The sequence below is a fragment of the Telopea speciosissima genome, chromosome 7, assembly GCF_018873765.1.
Source record: "Telopea speciosissima isolate NSW1024214 ecotype Mountain lineage chromosome 7, Tspe_v1, whole genome shotgun sequence".
In the NCBI taxonomy this organism is placed as follows: Eukaryota; Viridiplantae; Streptophyta; class Magnoliopsida; order Proteales; family Proteaceae; genus Telopea; species Telopea speciosissima.
The window spans coordinates 64,652,251-64,675,649 of record NC_057922.1 but is presented as its reverse complement, the minus strand read 5'-3'; the positions used below and the strand labels follow the sequence as shown (position 1 = coordinate 64,675,649).

Below are 23,399 nucleotides of genomic sequence, written 5' to 3'. Positions count from 1 at the left end.
TGAAGTACTTGAGGAAAGAGATTCTTAAAAATAGAATTGGCATCAAAACACAATGGTACGAAACGTGAGCCACAAGGCAAACAACATGTACTCCTACTCCTCCTTACGTGCTCCCTTTGGCATATTAACTATGGGTTTCAATCCGTTGGTTCGGTCTGATTTTAGTTGAGTTGAACCAATTTTAGATCCAAATACGAGCCAAATCGAAACAAAGCGTTAAACTGAAGTTTGGTTTTGTTTATTTCGGTTTCATCGATTTTTTCTTATTGACCTATTATCTATCAGTTACTGGTTTTAGTTTGACTATGGGTTTCAGTGTGTGGTTTTGGTTTTGGTCAGGCTATTCATTTGTCTTATTTCATCTTTTATGAGTCTCCAAATACCCTAATCGAAAACACCCGATAAGGGTTTGATTTTGGTTCGGTCAGCTGCGATCGATCCAGCCGGTTCGGGTTGGATTTTAACACCCCTATCATAGAACTATAGGAGGAGCGTAGTCTCTACAGCATACACACGTGGATCAGGTTGAGCCCAGTAAATTCACCTGGTCCTCGTGGGCTGGTTTTAACGATCCATACTTCACAAGGGAAGGTGGGAGTGGGCCCATACCCCATAAGACTCACTGCGCTCCTCTCTTCGCTCAACGACTCAAAGTCAAACCTCTCAAACGGTTTTTCTTCCTATTTTTAGAAGAAAAAAAAAAGAAAACTAAAAAGATACCAACACCCAATCCCAGCTGTTCTTATAGGATTTCTAGAATTATTTGGTTCTTTTTTCTTAATTTTCCAGTTTTCAATTTATCGTTCTTCGCTCAAGCCTCTCTCGTTCATTCGTCTTTCCCTCTTCAGACTGGGAGAACGTTCTTACCGTCCATTCCACTTTGGCGTTCACTTCTCCGGTGAATTTTGGATCGGTAACTTCGCCGGAATCTAATCCCCACTCCGGAGAGTGACACGTATTCTTTGTTGAGGTGAGTTCCGGTCGCCATCGTTGTCGGAATCTGCTGTTTCCATCTCGGAGCTCGACCTGTGAAGGTCTGTCTCCATTAGAGCCCGCCCCTAATTTAGTATTCTCTGTTCTTCTTACAAGTCTCATGGTAATTGTTTTGTTCTTTTTGTTTTCATGCTTCATGTATGAGGATTGGGGGTTCTGATGCTTCGTTTTTGGAACATGCGTATCCGTGAACATTGGCTTCTGTATCTAATGAGTCCTTTGAGAATTCTCTTTTGCATCTCTCTGCATGTAATTTTCATGAAATATCTGTGTCTCTTTGTGTTGATTTTGGCTGGGTGTATCGATTTTTGTTTTTGTTGGTTTTCTATGTGCTTTGATTTCAGCTGCTATATGGTTTCATTTATTCTGTATTTACATTCTTTTCACTTTTCTTCCGAATGCTTTTTAATTTGCTAGCTCCAATGCTAATAGTCCGGGTTTGGATTTTTTTTTTTTTTTGAGGGGCGAGGAGGGGGGGGGGGGGGGGCGGAGATAGGCCTTAGTTGACTCAGATCCAGAATTGTTGCTGTTGTTATTGTCTTTCTGCCAAAATTGTTTTATGGATGAAGAAACTTCTGTTGGATTGTAAAAAGTCATCTGTCCATCTGGCGGAAGGCCAAAATATATGATAAAAAAAGCTGCAATGTTGCGGCATATTTCAATTCCCTTTGTCTATTGATAAAGGATTTTTGGTTTTTTGCATCGTGCGCTAAGCTTGTTTTGAGTTCCGGTAACGCTTTTTGGGCATCAATGGCATTCTGTATATAGATTATTATGATTGGAGGAAACAACAATGTTTTGAGATCAGAGTCAAGTAAAAATTGCTAGAACTTCATGTTTATCCAATCCTGCATCCTGATTCGGGATTTTTTTTATTTGCTCAGCAATTTTATCTATAGTATTGAGAAAATTTGTGTCGGTCAGCAATTTTATCTATAGTATTGAGAAAATTTGTGAGTTTCTGGTTGATTCCAACTTTGAGAGTTTGAGTCCTGTTGTATGAGATTTTGATTTTGCTTCATTATATAACGTCAAAGTGGAATTTATTTAGTAATTCTATCTGATGGAATCTTACCACTGAGCTCCTTAGAACCCTGATAATGTTTCTGATGTCCAAAATGAAAAACTAAATATTGGTGGTGTATGCGTCAGGATCCTTGCTGTCCTTGTCGTAGCCCAGAATTTTCAAAAGCATTAGTTTGTCTAGAGCTATTAACCAAGTACATTTAACCTAGGTCATAATACAGGTGGGAATCAGATCAACGCACACAATAGTTGTAACTTGGAAAAAAACACATTGTGAATTTAGTGGATTTATTGTGCAGTATTTGAGACTTCAGATGACAGTGGTAACACATAGTAATTCTGAACTTATAAAACTTTGGAATAGGGATATGATAGAAAAGAATTAGGTTCTAAATAGTAAATCCAGTGTAAAAAACAATGGGCTGCTTTCTCTCTTGGGCATTGACTGGATAAAAATAAGATTCACTAGCTCAGGTGGGGAAAAGGTAAGCGGCGAAACCCCACCCTGAAATATATTAGTTAGCAGATAGATAAGCATGTTTATCCAGAGATATGCACTACCTCTAACGTCCTGTACAAGAATATTGTGCATCTCACTATACAAAGCATCAGGAGTAAGGGCAAAACCTTCAATTGAAGAAATGATGCCAAAAGGCCTTGCCTTTTTACAGCCACACTGTATTGACTGAAGCTCCACATTCCCAAATCCAGACAGCAGGTAATCAATAGAAAGAAGAAGTTTTCAACATTTCCAAGGCTGAGTCTTTCTCTTGCTAATGCATTTCAGTGCATACATATACATAGAGCCATATGCCACCACTGAATTATCCAAGCCAAGCGCATTATCTAGGAGGAGACCATGCTGAATTCCTTGAAGCTCTTGCAGAAGAGTACTGTGAGATGAATCTGTTGCAGCTATTAGCCTATTACCAATTAATCAACTATAGGATATCCACGCCCCCCTCCCCCCCCCTCCCCCCCAAAAAAAAAAGAAAAGAAAAGAAGGGTATGAGATAATACCCCATCCGAATTCAAGACATAGCATCCCCTTCTCAGAGGAACCCACTTACAAGCTTTAGGGATCTTCAACTTGAAATCCACTCTAATATGCTAGCTACTAAAGAAGTCTCTATCTTGAGGATAGCTGATTCCAGCTTCAAGTTGGCATCAGAATACAACAACAACTCAGCCTTATCCCAACTAAATGGATCGGTTACATGGATCCTTACCTTCCAATCAGCTCTATTCAAGGTCATACTTGATATAAGGGCTAAACTATGGATGTCTTTCCTCACCACTTCTCCTAGGTTCATCTTCTCAAGAGGGTTGAAGAAGGTTTCTTAAACATTGGCCATTTTTCTGTGCCACATATGGGAGCAGAAGCTTGGAAGGAAACTTTTCGTTAATAACTGAAGTCTGATAATTTCCTTTCCAATTGTCCAATAACCTTTTGGATTCTGAATTCTCAGACACAAATAAACATTAAATCTTCGACATGCTCAATATGTGCTTTGTGATTCAACTGTGTAGCTCATGCAGAAAAGACATCTGAAACTTTGCTGGATCATTCCAAGCTGAAGCAACCTTTCCTGTGTTTTGAGCATTTCCTTTGGGAAAAAAAGAGCCATGAAAAGAAGCTATCTGAGGGACATAATGAGATTATCTAACCATCAAGCCCGTTGAACTCAATCCTTTGGTGAACCAAGGGCTTTCTTCGTTGCCCCTTAAGAGAAAACTTACCTTTAATAGAAGAGGACCTGAAAAGATTTAAATGCACCAATGCTAAAAACTATATCCAATTTTCCTCCCCAATATAGCTCTGTTCTTTTGGCTGGTTTATCCTATAAATTTTCAATAATAATATCACAAATCATGTGTTTTTGCTTGGGTCGACTGTAGTCGATTCCTTTTTCAGAAAATAGCATTAAGTAGAAACATGAAATGATAATTACAAGCTTTAATATTGAAAGGAATAAAATGAATATACATTAAAATTTATTGGTACTGCCTTTTTTTAAATCACATTTCTCCTTTTCTTTATTTGACAGTTCTTGAGGTCTTATTATTTCTGTGAATTTCAGGCAATAATAAAGACTATTGGATTCAATTGCCTATCTTTTTCTCTGGCAAATCCTGGTAAGTTCTTGATCATTTTTATTCTTCCTTCATTTTCACTTCAGTTTATTTTTAGTTCTCGGTTTTTTTAAATTTGCTACAATCAGCTTATCAAAGAAGAAATATCTTTGAAGATATGCTACTGATAATCTTTAGGTTAGCTGAAAATCTTATTTCCTTTAAATAAAGTTGAATGGTATAAGAGGATTCAAGTAGGTGACCAACCCCATTTGTTGGAAGAAGACTTGGTTGAGTTGAACTGATAATTTTGACTTCCATTTATCTGTGATTCAAAAGCTTGAGATTTGAGATTTCAGAGACCCACAATTTATGGGAAGAGGATGTCATTGTTGTTTTTTGTATGGACTGCAAAAAGATTACTGCGTATCACAAATTCCTAAGTTAATCAAAGATATCAGTTGAGGAGGATTTTGGTTCTGGTTAGATGGTTTTTTGGTATAATCAAATAAGAAATCTAATTTTCACATCTAAATAGGTTACTACGGCTTCCAAATGTTCCCAAAGATTCCATGATATTTTTGTTAATCTGCAGCCATTAAGCATAATTAGCGTTAAGACTTTACTTCACAATGTGCTAACAAGTATGAATTGATAAGTTTGATCTAATCGACTATGTAGAACTTTAATTAAGTAATTTACCATAATGTATTGCTGAACAGAGATAGGACTAGATCACCAATGTGCAGGGAGAAAAACTCAGCATTCAGTTTCATTGTCTAACTCAGGACAGGTTTTGGTCTTTGAAATGACTTTTTTTTTGGGTGAATAAAAAATTCATTACCAAAGAGAGAAAGCTACAACAGCTCCCTTAGGGAGCGAAAGAGGAAACAGAAAAGAAGGGCCAAAACCTCAAACAGAGTCTCTGAAAGTACTTACCTACCAGAATCATGATGATGAGTTAGAAAACTTTCAGTATATGATGATTAAGTGAAAACACATTACACGTAGCTCAGTATTTCTTCCTCAATCTCTTAAAGTATGAGTTGATGTTTTTCTCTTCTGTCTTTTAGATTATTTACGAATTTTATTTTCAATCTACTTACAATTTTTGTGAAGAAGAAACTTTAGAGAGCTTATGGATCTCTTCAGAATCTCCTTTCTAACCCTTTAATTTCGTGTTATTTCCATTAATGTTTGTCACTCTAAAAATTAGACTCAATTGGATAATGAGTAAATGATTACTTGCTTGTTTATTTCTTCCTGCATCCCTTTATTTATTGTTTTGTAAAATATAGAATTTTGACTACTTTTTTTTCCCCTTCCCCTTATGAAGACAAGTGAAAAGGTTCCTCTTTGAAGACCCTTAATGTAGTCCTAGATTGGTAGATGGCCAACTAGGAGCCAGAAAACCAGGATCTGTTATGAACATGTGAATCAGCTAGGTCAAAAATAGGGTTTTGGTGAAATTAGGGTTAGGGTTTGGTGTTAGGGTTATGTCAAGTCAAGGTAGGGGAGTCTAATAGTGATGGTCCTGTGATGTTTTAATGGAGGGAAGTATGCTGATTTGAAATAACAGCAAAATAGGGTTAGGGTTTCGGGTTTTTGAAAAGAGTAAAATAGGGGAATCTAGGGTTTAGAGTGAGAGGATGGGGCTAGGGTTTGGATCGAGTGCTATAGGGGCAGGGATGGAGAGTTTGATCTTAAAAAGGAGGGATTTTGCTGGCTGGTTTGGTTTGGGCAGAATTTAGGTTATGAGAATGTTGTTCAGTGATGGAAGGGATATTAGGGTTTAGTGGTTTAGAGGATTAGAAGAAGAAGGATGGGGATGGGGATGGGGATGCTTCCAACTCACTTGTAGTTGCAGAAAGCTATTGACAGCAGCTTGTTGTTGAAGTAGCTTGAATAAAATTTGGATCTTTGACTAAACTTCAAAGAAAACTTGTAGAAGAACCACCCGGGCTTCACACCGCAAGGTGTCGATTGGATCAGACACCAAACCCACCAGCTTGGGTCACACACAAAGCAATCTTCACAGTAGAAGAGAAGCAGCAGCAGCTAGCTAATGTAGTCCTAGGTGGCAGGGATACCAGCTAGGAGCCAAGCAACAGTATCTGCTATGAACAGGCAGTCCGATTGGGGTAAAATATGGATTTAGGTCAAAATTAGGGTTAGGGTTTGAAGGGTTGGTTTTGATAGGCAGGTGTAGGGGAGTCTATCAGTATTGGTCCATTGATGTTTCGATGGGCGGAAGTGTGAAAAGTAAAAAACAGCAAGTTAGGGTTTTGGGTTTCGGGTTTTTGAAAAGATGAAAGTGAGGGAATCTAGGGTTTAGAGATAGATTTAGGGCAGGGGGTTAAATTCAAGTTCTCCAGGGGTTGGGAGAGTCACTCGGCCAGGGTATGGTAGATTAATGATGGCTGAATGTGGCTGGGTAGGATTTTAGGGTTTTTGGGTTTAATGAAGGTTAAGGGAAATTAGGGTTTTATTAGTGAGATGGGGCAGAGGTTAAGATCGAGTGGAAGGGTCCTTGTAAGGGTGTTGTGGTTAAAATTTGGTTGAATTCTGATGATGGGTTAAGGCTGTGAGTGAATTAGGTTTAGGGAAATTTAGGGTTGAGCTGTAGAGGAAGAAGAAGAATAAGCTGCTGTCCAAGTAGTATACAGTAGTGTTAGTGGTGGATATTTAGTTTTTTTTTATAAGTGCTTTTTATGTTTTTAAATTGAACCGGCCCAAACTGGTTGAACCAGTGGCCCAATTTAAGTGACTTGAGTCACCTTTATTTTATTATGTAATTTTCCGTTTTTTTGGGTCCACACCACACTCCCACGGTTTAGAAAGGAGTGTGGGTTTAGTTAAGTCGGCTAGGGGTCCTTTAGACTCCTAGGCTGAGTAGGAGTAAAGGCTTTTCAGCCTATTTAAATTAATGAAATTCGTGGAGCTTATTCATTCTCCACTTTATGAAATTAAAAACTGTTGTTTGCAAGCTGCTGCTTCTCTTCTCCTTGTGAGACTGCTTTGTGTTTGATCAAGGCAAGGTGGGATTGGCGTGTGATCCAATCAACACCTTGCGGTGTGAAGCCCGGGTGATTCGAACAAGCTTTTTCCCAAGTGTTCTTCTTCAAGACTCTATTTTTCTTCAAGTTTCTGCTGCTGCCATCATCCCCCCTGCATCTCCAAGTAAGTTTGAAGCTCCCAATGTAAGGCTGTAGCTCTGCATCAGCTCTCCCTGGCTTGAAAACATTCGTCTCTGACGAATGGATGAAGGACATATATCGATCATATAACTCTGGGTCGAGCTTTTTGAAGTCATCTGCATGACTTCATGTGTCTTGGCGGGGACGACCTTTCCACTTGACAAGGAAAGCAGGGTAACCGCTGCCATGTCGCGTGATCTTGTGCATGTCGTCCAGGACCTCTTCAATGACGTCTTTTGTAGTTCTGCATCACTAGCAAGAACAATTTAATTTTCAAAAGTGGAGTGTGAGGGTGCTTCACGGTTTCTATTGCTTAAATAATGGCCCAAGGGCCGTACTCCTATTCAGCCTAGAAGTATGAATACTCCTAGCTGGCTACACTATTCCACCTCCTTTTCTAAATTTGTGGGAGGGTGGACCCAAAAGAAAAAAAGAAAAAGAAAAATACATTAAATAAAAGTGGTGACTTAAGTCACGTAATAGTGGTTCAATTTAGAAACATAAAAACACTGTAAAAAAAAACTTTAGTATGGAACTAGTACTACTACTACTACTACTACTACTACTACTACTACTACTACTACTTCTACTTGGGCAGCATCTTATTGTCCCTCTTCTTCTTGCGGATGTAGTGCTTCAGCTCTGCATCAACCTTTACTGTGGTCAGCCTTAAGGAAGACTGTTGTGGTCCATCTTTAGTATTTTGTGTGGAAAGCTTATTCTGGGTAACTGGATTTCAAGTTCAATGATGTCTATCTGTGCAAAAGGAATTTTGCATTTCGAGAAAGGGCCATATTTTATTGGGGAAATTGCTCAGATCTACTAGTTAAGGAAATTAATTACAAGTTTAGTTGGTTTCAAATTTGTTTTACATTCACAAGTTTCAAATTTGAAAAGATTTACTTAATCCCCCAAAGGTAGTTAATTGCTTATGAGTCCTAAGAAAAAATAAAACTGATCTTCTGAAAATACCCCCAACGTCAATTCTCCAACCGTTCCATTATGTCAAAAAAAAAAAAAAAAAAAAAAAAAAAGAGTAAAAAACAAATAAATTTATCTCCATATTTGATTGTTGAGCAGGAGTAAGGAAGTGCAAAGAAGCGGGAAAGTGGGAAGCAGGGTAAGGGCGCACAACTTTCTCCTAAAATAAAGGAGTTTCTTAGGATTTATCTCACTTCTTTTTCTATTGTTTCTTGTGTCCGTTCCATTATGGAAAAAAAAAAAAAAAAAACAAATGAATTTGTTTTAGGAGAAAAAAACGCTAAGAACACTCCTCCCACCCCTCCAACAAAAAAAAAATCTGAAACAAGGGTTTTTTAACCCACGCAATGGAGATTGGAGTATGTGCCTGAACTGAAACCGGGCCACACTGGATTACCATATGTGCCTAAGCCTTCTTCCCACTTTCCCGCTTCTTAGTCCAGCTCAGCAGTCAATAGGAAATAAATTCATTTGTTTTTTTTTTTTTTTTTTCATAATGGAACGGACAAGAAACAATAGAAAAAGAAGTGAGATAAAATCCTAAGAAACTCCTTTATTTTAGGAGAAAGTTGTGCGCCCTTACCCTTCTTCCCACTTTCCCGCTTCTTTGCACTTCCATACTCCAGCTCAACAGTCAAATATGGAGATAAATTCATTTGTTTTTTACTTTTTCTTTTCCATAATGGAACGTTGGGAGAATTGATGTTGGGGGTATTTTCAGAAGATCGGTTTTATTTCTTCTTGGGACTCATAAGCAATAACTACCTTTGGGGGATTAAGTAAATCTTTTCAAATTTGAAACTTGTGAATGTAAAACAAATTTGAAACCAACTAAACTTGTAATTAATTTCCTTAACTAGTAGATCTGAACAATTTCCCCTATTTTATTTGCACTGTTTTACTAGTTTTCTCCTTCTAAAGACACATAGTTTTGGGTTCCGAGAGGGGCATATTTTATTTGCATTGGTTACTAGTTTTGTCCTTCCAAAGACGCATTTTGCTCTTCTTGAAAATTATATGTTGCAAATGGACTCTACTGATTCCCTTTCCTTCCATTAGCTAAAGTTTGGGCTAATGATATCTTAGGGGAGAGGTGCTGCCATAGGACAAGACTGCTTGTTTGGAGGAATGAGGATTTGTGATTAGTGAGAATAAGATTCTTATGTGATGGAGACATGCATGAAGGGGATCTAAATTCCTCAATTTAATAGAAAAAAAAAAAGTCTTCTGAAAGTAAGTATTTCCACAGTTCAAAACAAACATGCATCTGAAGATCCTGAAAAATACAATAAGAGGGATAGAAAGTGATAGAACAGTTTAGAGATTTTGTAAGTTGACTTACTGATAAAAAAATTTAAAGGTAATTGTGGCACATGAAGAACAAAAGACAGAGTCACTTGGGTAGAAGACCCATTAGCAATAATTACAAGTGAAGGATTGTGAATTTTATACAAAGAAGAAAACAAATCTGGCTTATCAGTCATATGAGCGGAAGCACCAGAATCAATTATCCAAGGGGTAGAAGATATGGTTGTAAGAAGGGTTGATATACCTGTGTGTGCAAGAGTAGCTGGGGATGACTCAATATTTTGGAGACATTTAAGTATTTGATAATTTTCCCGAGATATAGATCCTGATGGAAAGGCTCCAGATGAGGTAGCAAGTTTGGTGTCGCTGAACGACACCTCATCAGTATAACCATCTAACACTATTGTATTAGCTAATTGTTGAGCCCATTCTGGTTTACCATGTTTAGCCCAACATGTCCCAATTGTATGATTAGACTTGTCATAGAAAGTACTTTCTGAAAGGCCAGTTTTTCTGCTGTCCACCATGACCACTTGCACCATGGCCATGGCCTCCCTCTGAGCCACAACCTCTCCTAGGAAAACTAGATCCACGGCCACAATCAGAAACAGAAGCAGACTTTCCTTAGAAGAGGAAGATTTGTCAGCTCTGGAGGGAGAAACAATGCTCTGAAGACAAGAGAAGATTTCATTCAGGGAAGGCACCTTCTCCCCAGTAAGCAACTGGCTCTTAACTGTCTGAAAACATAATTTAATCTTGCCAAGAACCTTGCAACCTAAACACATCCTGTTGAATCTTCAACTGCTCAGGATCAATAGTGAGAAGCTGATGAACATTGAGCTCCTCCCACATCCCTTTAAAAGCACTGTAGTATTCATTCAAAAACTTGTCCCCTTGCTTGAAGTCAAAGATATTGTCATAAAGATCATAAATATGAGACAAGTTCTTTTCCTAAGAGAAACTTTCCTTCAACTCATCCCAAACACCCTTGGCAGTGGTGTGGAACATACCATTCGCTGCAATGGCTGGTTCGATACTGTTCCACAACCATATAAGAACAGTGTCGTTCTCACACATCCACTCCTCATAGTCCTTGGAATCAGAAGAAGGCAGGTCTGATTTGAGATACTTCATCTTCCCTTTAGCATTGATATAAACCTTAACTGCCTATGCCCATAACAAGTAATTAGATACTCCATTGAGTTTGATAGATTTTATCTGGACAGTAACATGGTCCATGTGAAGATACAAGCATGAGTTTGAACTCTTGCATACCCATCATGATTGGGCTGCACTTTGTATTTAAATATTTGTGTTTTACATGTTGCTGTTACATGTAGATAACCACAGGTTGTTACATGGAGATAAACCCAAATGGTTGGAAAATATTGTTACAACCAATGATAAGGTATGACCTAGTCAATCAGAGGTTCAAAATTTTGAATTTGAATTTCTGTTCCTTAACAGCCCCCCTCAAGATGAAGAGGGGCTATCGCAGATCTTCAGCTTGGATCTCAATAAATCAAACCGTTGATGTGATCATAGTTGTCATGGCGTCGCCATGGCGTCTTGGCGCTGGAGAAGCCTGCATGGCGACCTACGCCATGGCATCCTTTGATTTCTTCTTCCTATCTCTCTTTCCCTCTTCGATTTCTGCCTTCCCTCGTCGATTTCTTTTTTATTTCTTCTTTCCCTCTTCGATTTCTTCTTTATTTCTTCTTTCCCTCTTTGATTTCTTCTTCTTGTCTCTCTTTCCCTCTTCGATTTCTTCTTCCTGTCTCTCTGTCTCTGTTTTGCAACTAAGAAGTCGCCAGATCTGATTCCAGGAATTAAATACTCCTTGCTTAGTTGATTTCTGTGATGAGCTCTTGCTGGAATTGATAGAACATGATGTGGCGATGCTTTGCTTGAAGGTTTAGACTGGACCGAGAAGAGTTGAAGGAGTTATCTCCTTCATACTTTGCCTTTTTCCGTCCCAGGTTGAAGATAACCATAAATCCGATCGTGGGTTATTACAAACCCTTATTTTTTCCTTTTTCCTGAAGTACCCTTCTCTTCTTTTATTCCCCTTTGTCCATACTTTACACATCCCTCCAAGTTTACCCTTAGTCATTAAATCAAAACCCTTTCCATCCTTAAAACTTGAGAAACAATAGAGAAAAAATAAAACATGGCTTGAGTATACATCTATTAAACCATTAAAAATAGAGAAAATAAAAAATAAAACATGGTCGACATGCTCGCCATGGCAACGACATGCTCGCCATGGCAACGCCATGGCGGGCGACATGTCGATATATCGACGTGACACCCCTCCACCGACTTGGATCGCCATGACGCCGTAACAACTATGGGTGTGATAGCAGCTTGGTAAAAAAATCTGCTAGCTGATCTGTTGTAGATAGGAACCGCACCTCCAGCTTCTTCTGTGCGACCATTTGGCGCACGAAGTGAAAATCCACGTCGATATGCTTTGTTCTAGCATGAAACAATGGATTTGCAGTGAGATATGTAGCACCCAAATTGTCACACCATAGGACTTGTGGGTCTTTAATCATTACTCCCAATTCTTGTAGCAGGGAGTTTAGCCAAATTATCTTTGCGGTTGCATTCGCGATGGCACGATATTTTGACTTGGTGGACGAGCGTGCTATCGTAGTTTGTTTACATGCAGTCCATAATACTAGATTGTCACCAAGAAAAACAGCATATCCTCCCATTGATTTTCGATCATCTGGACACCCCGCCCAATCAGCATCATTGTATGCAATTATGTTGTGATTGGAAGACTTGGAAATGAGAAGGCCATGTGTAACTATCTCTTTAAGATACCGAAGTATTCGTTTTACGGCCTGCCAGTGTGAATCTGTAGGAGCCTTTAAAAATTGACAAACTTTGTTAACAGAGTAGGCAATATCTGGTCTTGTCAGTGTGGCATACTGGAGTGCACCGATTGTCCTTTGGTATAGGGTTGCAATGTTGCATCTGATAGAATGTTACCCGTGTTGAGAGATAGGCGTGTACCAGTGGCCATTGGCATATGAACAGGTTTAAGTGTTTAACACTTTAACGCCATCCATTCCAGTTCGCTTGAGTAGATCCGTAACATACTTTTGTTGACAAAGTAGTAAGCCTTGAGGATGAGACTGGACTTTAGTGTAGGCCTCCTAGATCACAAATTCCAAATTCCTTTTGTAAGGCTTCAATTGTTTGTTGAACTGCAACGGAATTTGATTCAGTGATGATAATATCATCAATGTAGACGAGAATGTAGATACATTGATTCCCCCGTTTTAAAATGAATAATGATGTGTCTGTTTTTTATCCTTCAAAACCCAAAGAGACCAACAAGGTGCTGAGGCGCTGAAACCAAGCACGTGGTGCTTGTTTTAAACCGTATAGAGACTTGTCGAGCTTGCAGACATGAGTTGGGTTTGATGGATCTATGAAACCCGTTGGTTGGGTCATGTAGACTGTCTCGTTGAGCACACCATGTAAAATGCATTATTTACATCAAGTTGACAGAGATCCCATTTGTTAGTCACAGCCAGTGACAAGATGATGCGGATAGTGGTAGGCTTCACTACCGGGCTGAAAGTTTGTGTGTAGTCAATGCCTTCTTGTTGATTGTATCCTTTGATGACCAAGCGTGCCTTGTACCGCTCCATCGTACCATCTACTTTTCGCTTGATGCGGAAAACCCATTTGCATCCTACTACATGCTGGCTTGGTGTAGATGGAACAAGGGACCACGTCCCATTTTTTAATAATGCATTTAATTCCTGTTGCATTGCCTCTCTCCAGTGTGTGTGTTTGTTAGCCTCAATATCACATGTGGGCTCAATTTCTGTCTGGCACTCTGATAAGTGGGCCGAGGGTAATGGGTATCTAGTAGAAGACCTTGGATGTGGCCTGAGCTGCATAGTATGTGTTCTCTGTGGCTGAACCGGTATTGCATTCTCCAACGCAGGCTGAGATTGTGAGTTACTTGATGGTGCAATACCTGCAGGAAACAATAGCAGAGTTATGAGGAGGGGTGACATCACAGCCGCAGGTTTCAAGCTGGTGAAGTGGTTGCAACTGATCGAATAAGAGATGGTGGTGGAGGTTGTTGTTGTTGACCAGATTGGTTTCTTGGCACTTCTTCCATGCCAGGTTGGGATGTACCAGATGTCGATAGCGTTAACCAAGGATCAACGTTTGGTTGCTGTTGTGGTGAGTGGTTAGATAATGCAGCAAAGTGAATTGGGTTTCTATGAAGTTACAGTGCCGTGCTATATAAATGCAGCCTATTTTTGGATCGAAACACCTATAGCTATGATGCATTGGTGAATATTCAAGGAACACACAAGTGGCAGACCTTAAAGCAAATTTGTGAGAATTGTAAGGTCGTAATAGGGGATACACAGCACATCCAAACACCTTGGCAAAAGAGTAATCTGGTTTGGTTTTGAAAAGACGGTGAAATCTGGAGAGGTTTTGTACTAGTGGAGTAGGCGTTCTATTTATGGAGTATACGGCAGTTTCAAAATTATAGGACCAGTATTTTAATGGCAAGGAAGCGTGAGCAAGTAAGGTCAAACCCGTATCAACTATGTGACGGATTTTCCTTTCGGCAGCACCGTTTTGCTCGTGAGTATGTAGGCAGGCCACCCAATGTGTAATCCCATATTTTAGGAGAGACTGATTCAGTTTTTGGTATTCCCCACCCCAGTCCAATTGAAAAGCTTTAATGGGTAATGAAAATTGTTTTTCAACCATTAATTTAAATTGCTCAAAAAAGGCTGGAACTGAAGAACGGTTAGACATTGGATAAAACCATGTAAATTTTGAATAGTCATCAATAAATATTAAAAAATACTAGTGGCCAGTAGTAGAAGACATAGGAGATGGTCCCCATACATCACTGAAGATTAACTGTAAAGGTGAGTCGCTGATGCTGCCTGGTATTGGTAGAGAAATGCATTGTGATTTGCCTAAGAAGCATGAAGGGCATTTATGCACTGTGAATGACTGGCTGGGCAGTGGATGGTTGTGGAACAATGTTCGCATAGTTCTAGGGTGTGGATGTCCTAGGCGGGCATGCCACAGATCTGCAGTAGAAGTAGAGTCGAGTTGGACATTGTTGGCGGTTGGAGGAGTATGGTTGTAGAAGCCCTTCATCTGGTACAGCCCGTCCTTAAGCATGCCTTGGAGCACCGGTAGTTTGGTCACCTGGTCCTTCACAATAAAATGGAAGGAGTGAAATACAAAGAAACAGTTATTTTCCTTTGTGAATTGATGCACAGACAATAAGTTTTTAGTTATATCTGGCACATGCAATATATTGGAGAGTTGGAAAGGAGATTGAGATGGAGAAAGAAATTTGGAAGAACCAATACGGCTGATTTGTAACCCAACACCATTACCAACACGAAGTTTCTCATTACCATTGTAGTTGCTCGACACCTGCAGGTTGGAGACATCAGGTGTTATGTGATGGATTGCGGCAGTGTCTTGGAACCAGTCAACCATCGGTAGGGTTGGAGTTGGAAGGATGCCAGCCATATTTGCAGATGGAGAAGAGGTTGCATTGGCGGAGCTGTTGTATCTGAAACAGCATTTGTTTGTAGTATGGTTGAATTTACTGCAAATCTGGCAGCATTCCCATCTCTTGTTTCCTTGGTTATTGCCTCGTTTGTAGGTGGGTGGGGCAGCAGGGGCTTGATTAGTTGATTGTTGCTGATTCGGTGGTGGTGTAACTGATGATGCAGCAGAGGATGGTAATTGAGTCAAGTTTGCCTCAATCGCTACCTGAGCAGATTTCATCCATAGCTCGTGACTAATTAAAAGTCGATGGAGCTCATGGAATGGAACTGGATCAGCACGAGTGGCAAAGGCAGCCACGATATCATTGAAGTCGTTGCCGAGATTGCGAAAAATGATAGCATTGAGCTGCTCAAGTGCAAGGGGTCGGTTGGCAGCGACCAACTGATCAGATATGTACTTGACTTCTCGGAGATAAGCAGAGATGGACTTGTCCCCTTTTGAGGTATTTTGAAGGTGCATATGAAGTTGTAGCACACTGGTATGAGAAAGGGTGCCAAATGCAGTTTGGAGAGCTTGTCAAACCTCAGAAGCTGTAGTGAGTCCAACCACATAGGGCAAGACATCAGAGGATAGAGATGCAATTATCCAGCTTAACACCAATTGATCTTTCCATATCCGATCGGCATATTCTGGGTTTGGAACAGCGTCTGTAGCACCAGGGGGAATGTATGTTCTAGATGGGCAAGCATGACTACCATCTATAAAACCGATCAGGTCTTGGCTGCGAAGGAGGGGTAGCAGCTGGGTTTTCCTAAGAAGAAAGTTATCGGTGGTCAGTTTAAGGGTGAGATGGTGTTGCACAGTAGAAGAATTTACGGAAGCAGTGGTCATCGTGGAAGGTAGAGTAGAGGAAACAGAGGATGATGAAGTTGACATTAGGATACCCGGATTGTATTACTGTCGAATGATACCATGTGAAGATACAAGAATGAGTTTGAACTCTTGCATACCCATCATGATTGGGCTGCACTTTGTATTTAAATATTTGTGTTTTACACGTTGCTGTTACATGTAGATAACCACAGGCTGTTACATGGAGATAAACACGAACAGTTGGAAAATATTGTTACAACCAATGATAAGGTATGACCTAGTCAATCGGAGGTTCAAAATTTTGAATTTGAATTTCTGTTAACAGTCCACAGTAGGTTTGGGATCAGCCATCATGCACAACGGCAACTCTTCACTGAGAAATCGATAATGCCAGGAAAGAACATCTCTGACCAGCAAGTAATAGTTCGCCAAAAATCAATAGGAGTCAATTCCATGCGTGGAGATATATAGCACGGAAATTGGGGATACAAACCCCACAATTTCACACTTACATGATGAAGGTTCAAAATCTATCAACAAAAGGAGTCAATTCTGAAAACTGAAAACCCAGAATTTGGGTGATTGTTGATAACAGTATATCCAGGTGTCAGATTGACACCAAATCAAGGTCCAAGGACCTTACAAAGAGGGCCGACAATGCCCTAAAATCTTGAGGTAATCTGAAGGTCAGATGCAAATTAAAACTAGAAGTCGATTCTGTCAAAAAACCCAAAACAGAGTATCGCATGAGTGATTTCCTGCAGTGTACATTGTAGTTAATAGGAGAGAGGCTTGGATCAGCCATAAATTTGGATCGAAGAACCTTACCAGTCCCATTAATCCCCTAAAAACTCAGATAAATTAATGGCCAGATAAAAACTCAGATAACTCCATGAAATCTATTTTGCAGTAAATCTCTGTCATGTAGATAGCATAAACAAAGGAAATCCTAGTTTTTCATTGATATAAACTAGGTCTTCATAATAGAAAGTTGCAGTAATAGGTGCCTGCACACCACAAGAGGAAAATCTAAATAGATTCTTTCAGAACAGAGAAAGAATAATGCAAGCAATGATTAAACCTGGCTCTGATACCATGAAACAATATCAGAAACAGGAAACCAGAACTAAGAGTGAAGAAGAGAGAAAAGAGACTGCTGCAAGAGAGAAAGACAGTACATGTCCTGCGGCAGTCCTTTCAACATATTATATCAGGGTAAAAAGGATTACAAGATTGCGAGGAAAATATTTCCCTTCAGTCCTTGCGATAGATAGAAACTGAACAATAAAAACAACTAAAACAGATTACTACTGTGAATAACAAGTATACCCCTGCAGTACTATACGCACATCTTAACAATGTGCTCTCTATATTGTGCATATTTATCTCAATCTAACTTGCTTTGCTCTGTTTGGAGTCACTTCCATCCTTTATTCATTTTTTTGTTGTTTAAAATTCTTAACAAATTCTTTTCTTCATTCAAAGCAGATATGATTGAAATGCCAATGGGAAGAAAAGGAAAATAAAGTAAATGAACCACAATTATGTGAAAAATTATCCTTTGGGAAATGCGGCTATAACTTCTTAAATTTGTTCTAATGTCAACATGTTTTCTGTAAAATCAAACAAAAAGAAATGTAACGAAAATAATTGTCTTTTAATTTTCTCTACGAGAAATCTCCTTAGAATTTCTTTCAAGTCAATGAGCATAATGATATGATAGTTCCCAGTACTATCTTCCATTATTTTTCCCTTTTATTTTCCATTTCTTTTTATTTAACTTCTGATTAGAGATCTATCGCCCTATTAAGTTTCTGTGGTTTTGGTTAAGATGCTTCAATGGATGTTTTCCTCATCTCAAATAAATGCACTAGAATCTTAAACCTGTTGTTTCTGGGGAGATGGGTGGAGAATCCTGTGATCGCTATCTACTAACATAGTTTTGTTTACTTTTAGTAGATTTAAAGTACTCACAGGGGACTACTTAGCACCAAAGTCTATGGAGGAAACAAATACTGTGAGGGAAAATTTTCCTCCTGAATCTTCTACATCACAGCCATTAGCTTCGCAAGACGGTGAACACAGTGAACTGAAAGTTCCGATAACCCAAGTTGCTAATGAACAAGTAGAGCCTGATCATCTGAGCAATGTGGTAGAAGATTCTGAAATAGCAGTTATACAAGATGGGTCTGATTCTCGAGCTCCGAGCCAGGATTCACTTCTTCCAGAAGGGAATCTAGGAACATTAGAGCCTAAAGTTCAGGAAACTGCAGCGGCGACCTCAGAAGCTATTCCATTTTGTTCTTTGTCAGATACCCCCAAAACAGAACCTAACCATCAAAGCACTGAGACAAAAGATTCTGCTATAGCAATGGTGCTGGATGCTTCTGATCACCCAGTACCTTCCCAGGTTTCACTTAGTCCAGAAGAGAATCCACAAACAGAATGCTCAAAAGGTAAGCAAACTGTAACAGGTTGCTTAGAAGCACAGTATAGCCACTAGCTCTCTGTGAAAGAATATTCTAACATGGGATTTCTGCAAAATACTTCTGATTGTTCAGCAACAGGTCCAGAAACGATAGAGTCCAAAGAAGATGAGGTGGTACCTGAACCCTCAGAAGCACAACCTGGTGATGCTTCAAAGCAATCTGCAGACTGCAGTTCTGTTAGCATTGCTGATCAGGATAACAATGTATCAATACCTTATATTTCCTCTGGTGAAGGAAAGGACTCTCAAAATGATCATCATGTTGGGCCATCTCATGAGCTCAGTCGGCCACTGGCAAAGGATGCAAACATTGGTAATAAAGGACCAGAGCATCTTGATGCTTCTCCGCATGTAAAACGGGTTGATGTATACAGAGGCCTTGTTGATACTGCAGCACCTTTTGAATCTGTCAAACAAGCTGTTTCAAAATTCGGAGGAATTGTTGATTGGAAAGCCCATAAAATCCAGACTGTTGAGGTATAAGATCTCTCTTGGATGGGGTTACTTTCTTCTTTTCAGATACCTAATACATTTTAATTTTATCTTCATTAATTTAGATTGGTCTCTAAGAAAGCAAACCATGTAGGTGATCCCAATGGAATTATGATTCATTAAGTGTTTTTTAAATTTATAAAAATATTGGTGGAAATAATACTAGATATTTCACTTTTATCTTAAGAATAAAAAGGGAGAAAAAAAAAAGAAGTATCACCTACTCTTTCCTCTTCTGGACCCAAATTGTATCATGCACCATCAACATAAGACTCTTATGTCATGTTTTGCAGATTCAAATCCAGGCAATCGGACTAGGGATTTGATTTCCTATCCTGTAGCTACTTAATATAGCTTAGACTATATGCTTTCACCTGTTATGATAACTTCAGGACATTGATATGGAAAACTCCCTGCTTTTGATAATGAGGTGACTTTTTCAATGAGAAGACTGATGTGTTACCATAACAATCGTATGAGGGGTACTTCTGATTTTGCATGGTCACTAGCCTTTTAGTTAGGAGTTTGTGCCCAAATTATCAAAACAAAAGTTTCCAAATCAATGCCCACATTTTCAGTGGGTTCCACTATCTCTATTTAATAGAGAGAATCTTAAATTTTATCTTTGGCTTTGCAGAGGCACAAGCATGTAGAAGAAGAACTTGAGAGTGCAAAAGAAGAGATTCCTGAATACAGGAAACAGTCTGAGGCTGCTGAAGATGCAAAAACCCAAGTACTAAAGGAGCTCGATAGCATGAAGAGGCTCATAGAACAACTGAAGCTTAACCTAGAAAGGGCACAAACTGAAGAGCACCAAGCAAAACAGGACTCTGAACTTGCCAGGCTCAGGTTTGAAGAAATGGAGCAAGGAATTGCTGATGACGCGAGTGTTGCTGCCAAGGCACAACTTGAGGTTGCCAAAGAAAGGTATGCAGCTGCAGTTGCAGAGCTGAAATCTGTGAAAGATGAGTTGGAATCATTGAAGGGGGAGTATGCTTCTTTAGTTACTGAGAAGGATGTGGCTGTAAAGAGAGCTGAGGAGGCTGTTTCTGCCTCCAAGGAAGTTGAGAAGACAGTAGAGGATCTGACACTAGATTTGATTGCAGCAAAAGAAGCTTTGGAATCTGCCCATGCTGCACATTTAGAGGCAGAGGAGCACAGAATTGGAGCAGCCATGGCCACAGAGCAAGATTATCTCAATTGGGAGAAGGAACAGAAAGAGGCAGAAGAGGAGCTACGGAGACTGAACCAGCAAATGCTGTCAGCGAAGGATCTCAAATCAAAACTAGATACTGCATCTACCTTGCTGCTCAGTCTAAAAGTTGAATTAGCAGCTTATATGGAAGCCAACTTGAACCAGGAAGCTTGTGAGGAAAAAGGAAATTCGCCAGGTGAGTTAGGAGACTCGATGAAGACAACTCATTCAGATGCAGAATTGGCAGTAGCTTCGGCAAAGAAAGAGCTTGAGGATATGAAGATCAACATTGAAAAAGCAACTGCAGAAGTAAATTGTTTGAGGGTTGCAGCATTGTCTCTCAAGTCAGAACTTGAAAGGGAAAAGTCAGCTCTTGCCGCCATTAAGCAGAGAGAAGGAATGGCATCAATTGCTGTTGCCTCTTTTGAGGCAGAGGTGAATAGAACTCAATCTGAATTGGCTCTTGTTCAAATGAAGGAGAAGGAAGCCAGGGAGAAGATGGTGGAGCTGCCCAAACAGCTACAGCAAGCAGCTCAAGAAGCAGATCAGGCCAAATCTCTCGCTCAATCTGCCCTTGAAGAACTGAGAAAGGCCAAGGAGGAAGCTGAGCTAGCCAAGGCTGGCATAACTACCACAGAGATCAGATTACATGCAGCAAGGAAGGAGATCGAAGCTGCCAGGGCATCAGAGAGGTTGGCACTTGCAGCAGTCAAAGCATTGCAGGAGAGTGAATCAACCAGAAGTAATGACGGTGAAGATGTCAGTGCTGGAGTGACACTTTCTTTAGAGGACTATTATGCCCTTAGCAAGAAGGCGCATGAGGCTGAGGAGCAGGCCAACGTGAGGGTAGCAGCAGCTATTTCCCACATAGAAGTGGCCAAGGAGTCTGAGTTTAGGAGCTTGGAAAAATTGGAAGAAGTGAACAAGGAGATGGCGGTGAGGAAGGAAGCATTGAAAAATGCAACAGAGAGGGCTGAGAAGGCCAAGGAAGGGAAGCTGGGAGTAGAGCAACAGTTGAGGAAGTGGAGAGCTGATCATGAACAGCGGCGTAAAGCTGGTGGCACTGGTGAAGGGGTTGTAAACCCTGCAAGGAGTCCAAGGATGAGCTTTGAGGATTTGAGAGAACAAAAGAGTTTCATCAGAGAGGCAGAGGCTGCTGCGCCTTTGCATCATGTACCAATCCCAAAGGCCTTTGTACCCAGAAATGACTTGGACACTGATTCTACTCAAGAAGTTAAGATTGTGAAGAAGAAGAGGAGATCACTGTTTCCACGGATCATCATGTTTCTGTCCAAGACGAAGCAACGATCATCAAAGTCATAACCTCCTCGTGTCACATGTTGTTGTTGTTGTTGTTGTTGTTGTTGTGTCTAATATTTTTCTGTTTTAAGCCCAAAGTGGGACCCAAACTGCTGGAGTTGATCCACCGGATTTGTCTGTATAGTGTAGGCTGGTGAGGATCCTGTATGATTAGTTGATCTGTTCAGAGATTTGCTTCACACTGGTTTTATGGTTGATGGTTGGGATGGAGATAATAAGTTGTGCAAATTCTTACGTTTTTTTTTGTTAGGAAGGGGGTCTTTAAGCTTGTACTGTAATGTAGTAAGCTTAATAAGTTTGCTGAAAGGAAAATGGATGACTGTACTGGATTTTCTGTTATGTCTTGCTAAATAATAACCCTGATTCTTAATTCTCACCTTAACCCTTTTCAACCCCCCCCCCCCCAACCCCCCTTTTCTTCCCATTGCTTATTATGCATCGATTTCGGTTGTTCCTAGTTTATTTCTATTTAGAGTTCACTCAATGATATATACACTAATTGCATTCTTCTTTGTCATCACAGGACCAGCTTAACCCTGAAGAACAGTTTATGATCCTTTCAGCAACGATATGGCTGGTTGCAATCAGAAACTAACCAGGTTAGATTACAGTGTGAGATGTTAAAATTCAATTAAAATGGTATTATATTTTACAGTACCAACATTATTTAGTTAATATCAGCTGATTGGTTTAGAGCCAAAGTCAATACATTGAAAAACTATAGTTGTTACCAATGCCCAATAGAATGATTCGATATTTTGAATGAAGCAAGGAATGAGAATGGCTGTTATGAGTTTTGGTAAGACGAGTTGGAGAAAGAAAAAGGAGATGATGTGAAAAAAGAAAGATGGATATCCTCCTTTCATTGCAAAGAGTAACTATTTTAATGAACAAATGATTTTAGATTAAAAACAAGTGTAAGGGTTTCTTGGTATGCACAGACTTTCTTCTACATGGCAGGTCAAATGAGGCTGAAGTTTTGTAGATAAAGCGTCAAGGTTCTTTGTTCAAATATCAAATTTCAGCATAGACGGAGTTTACCAAGTGGCAAAATAAAGCATTGAGAAATTCACGATTATGGAGACCTACATGTGGGGATGTAAATGGATTGGATTCGGCTCGGATACGGATCGGATGTGATCGGATCCGGATATTCCCTGGCCGAATCTGGATACCTCTAAATGGATTTGGATGGATTCGGATACTGATTGAATTCGGATTTCCAACCATCTGTTTACATCTCTGCCATGTATAACCTGGACCTTCCTCCCCCTGGTGGATACTATTCACTCTCAATCCATCTCTCTTAGATCATGATTCTCTTCTCCTCATATTCTAGAACTTGTTGAATCTTCAAAAACCCTCAAGATCATTATTTACTTAATTTTTTATTATTAAGTATTTGGATTTTTTTTCAGACGGATTTTTATCGGAGTATTCAGATTTTTTTTCCGGATATCTCTCAACGAATATGGATTTCCCTAAATGGATACAGATTCAGATTTGGATTTTCGGATATCCATTTACATCCCTACCTACATAGATTGATGGACATACATGGAAGGAAGTATAATCGAATTTAAATCTGAAATCTGAGAAATGACCAATAAAGGCAATTGCCTAGATATCCAAATGATTGAAATTTCCAAATTACCCTTCCACATGGCACAATATATTGAAGAGTTCTTTTTTTTTTTTTGTGGAGAATGTTCTCTGTGCCGCAACACAGGCTACGCCCAGGCACATGGGCAGCCTGTGCAAGGGGCAGGGTGGTCACTGCGCCCACCCCATGTGCCTGGGCACAGTCTGCACTGTGGCACAGAGAACAACATCAACAACATCCCTTTTTTTTTTTGAATGAAAACATTGTAGGGTATCCAACAAACTTCCACATATGAAGATTGATGCTCATTCGCTCCTTGCT

At 39.7% G+C, this 23,399-nt stretch overlaps 1 protein-coding gene across 2 annotated transcripts; it reads left to right on the top strand.

Moving 5' to 3' along the window:
- The first annotated feature begins 828 nt into the window (after nt 1-828).
- On the top strand, nt 829-21,857 carry LOC122667428 (protein WEAK CHLOROPLAST MOVEMENT UNDER BLUE LIGHT 1-like). Of its 2 annotated transcripts, none has more exons than XM_043863695.1 (5): nt 829-1,035; nt 4,103-4,155; nt 17,940-18,436; nt 18,542-18,945; nt 19,598-21,857. In XM_043863695.1, exons 3-5 carry the CDS (start codon nt 17,980-17,982, stop codon nt 21,476-21,478), a joined length of 2,742 nt encoding a protein of 913 aa, XP_043719630.1. In that variant the 5' UTR covers nt 829-1,035; nt 4,103-4,155; nt 17,940-17,979; the 3' UTR covers nt 21,479-21,857. The 2 variants fall into 2 exon arrangements, with proteins under 2 accessions (XP_043719630.1, XP_043719631.1); XM_043863696.1 differs by having other exon boundaries at nt 832-971.
- Nucleotides 21,858-23,399: the final 1,542 nt, after the last annotated feature.

What these genes read in the sequence shown, in the direction of transcription:
- LOC122667428 (XM_043863695.1), top strand. Translation starts at nt 17,980, where the DNA reads ATGGAGGAAACAAATACTGTGAGGGAAAATTTTCCTCCTGAATCTTCT. An exon ending in ACAAACAGAATGCTCAAAAG is followed by an intron (nt 18,437 to 18,541) that starts GTAAGCAAACTG and finishes CTGATTGTTCAG; the next exon opens with CAACAGGTCCAGAAACGATA. An exon ending in ATAAAATCCAGACTGTTGAG is followed by an intron (nt 18,946 to 19,597) that starts GTATAAGATCTC and finishes TTGGCTTTGCAG; the next exon opens with AGGCACAAGCATGTAGAAGA.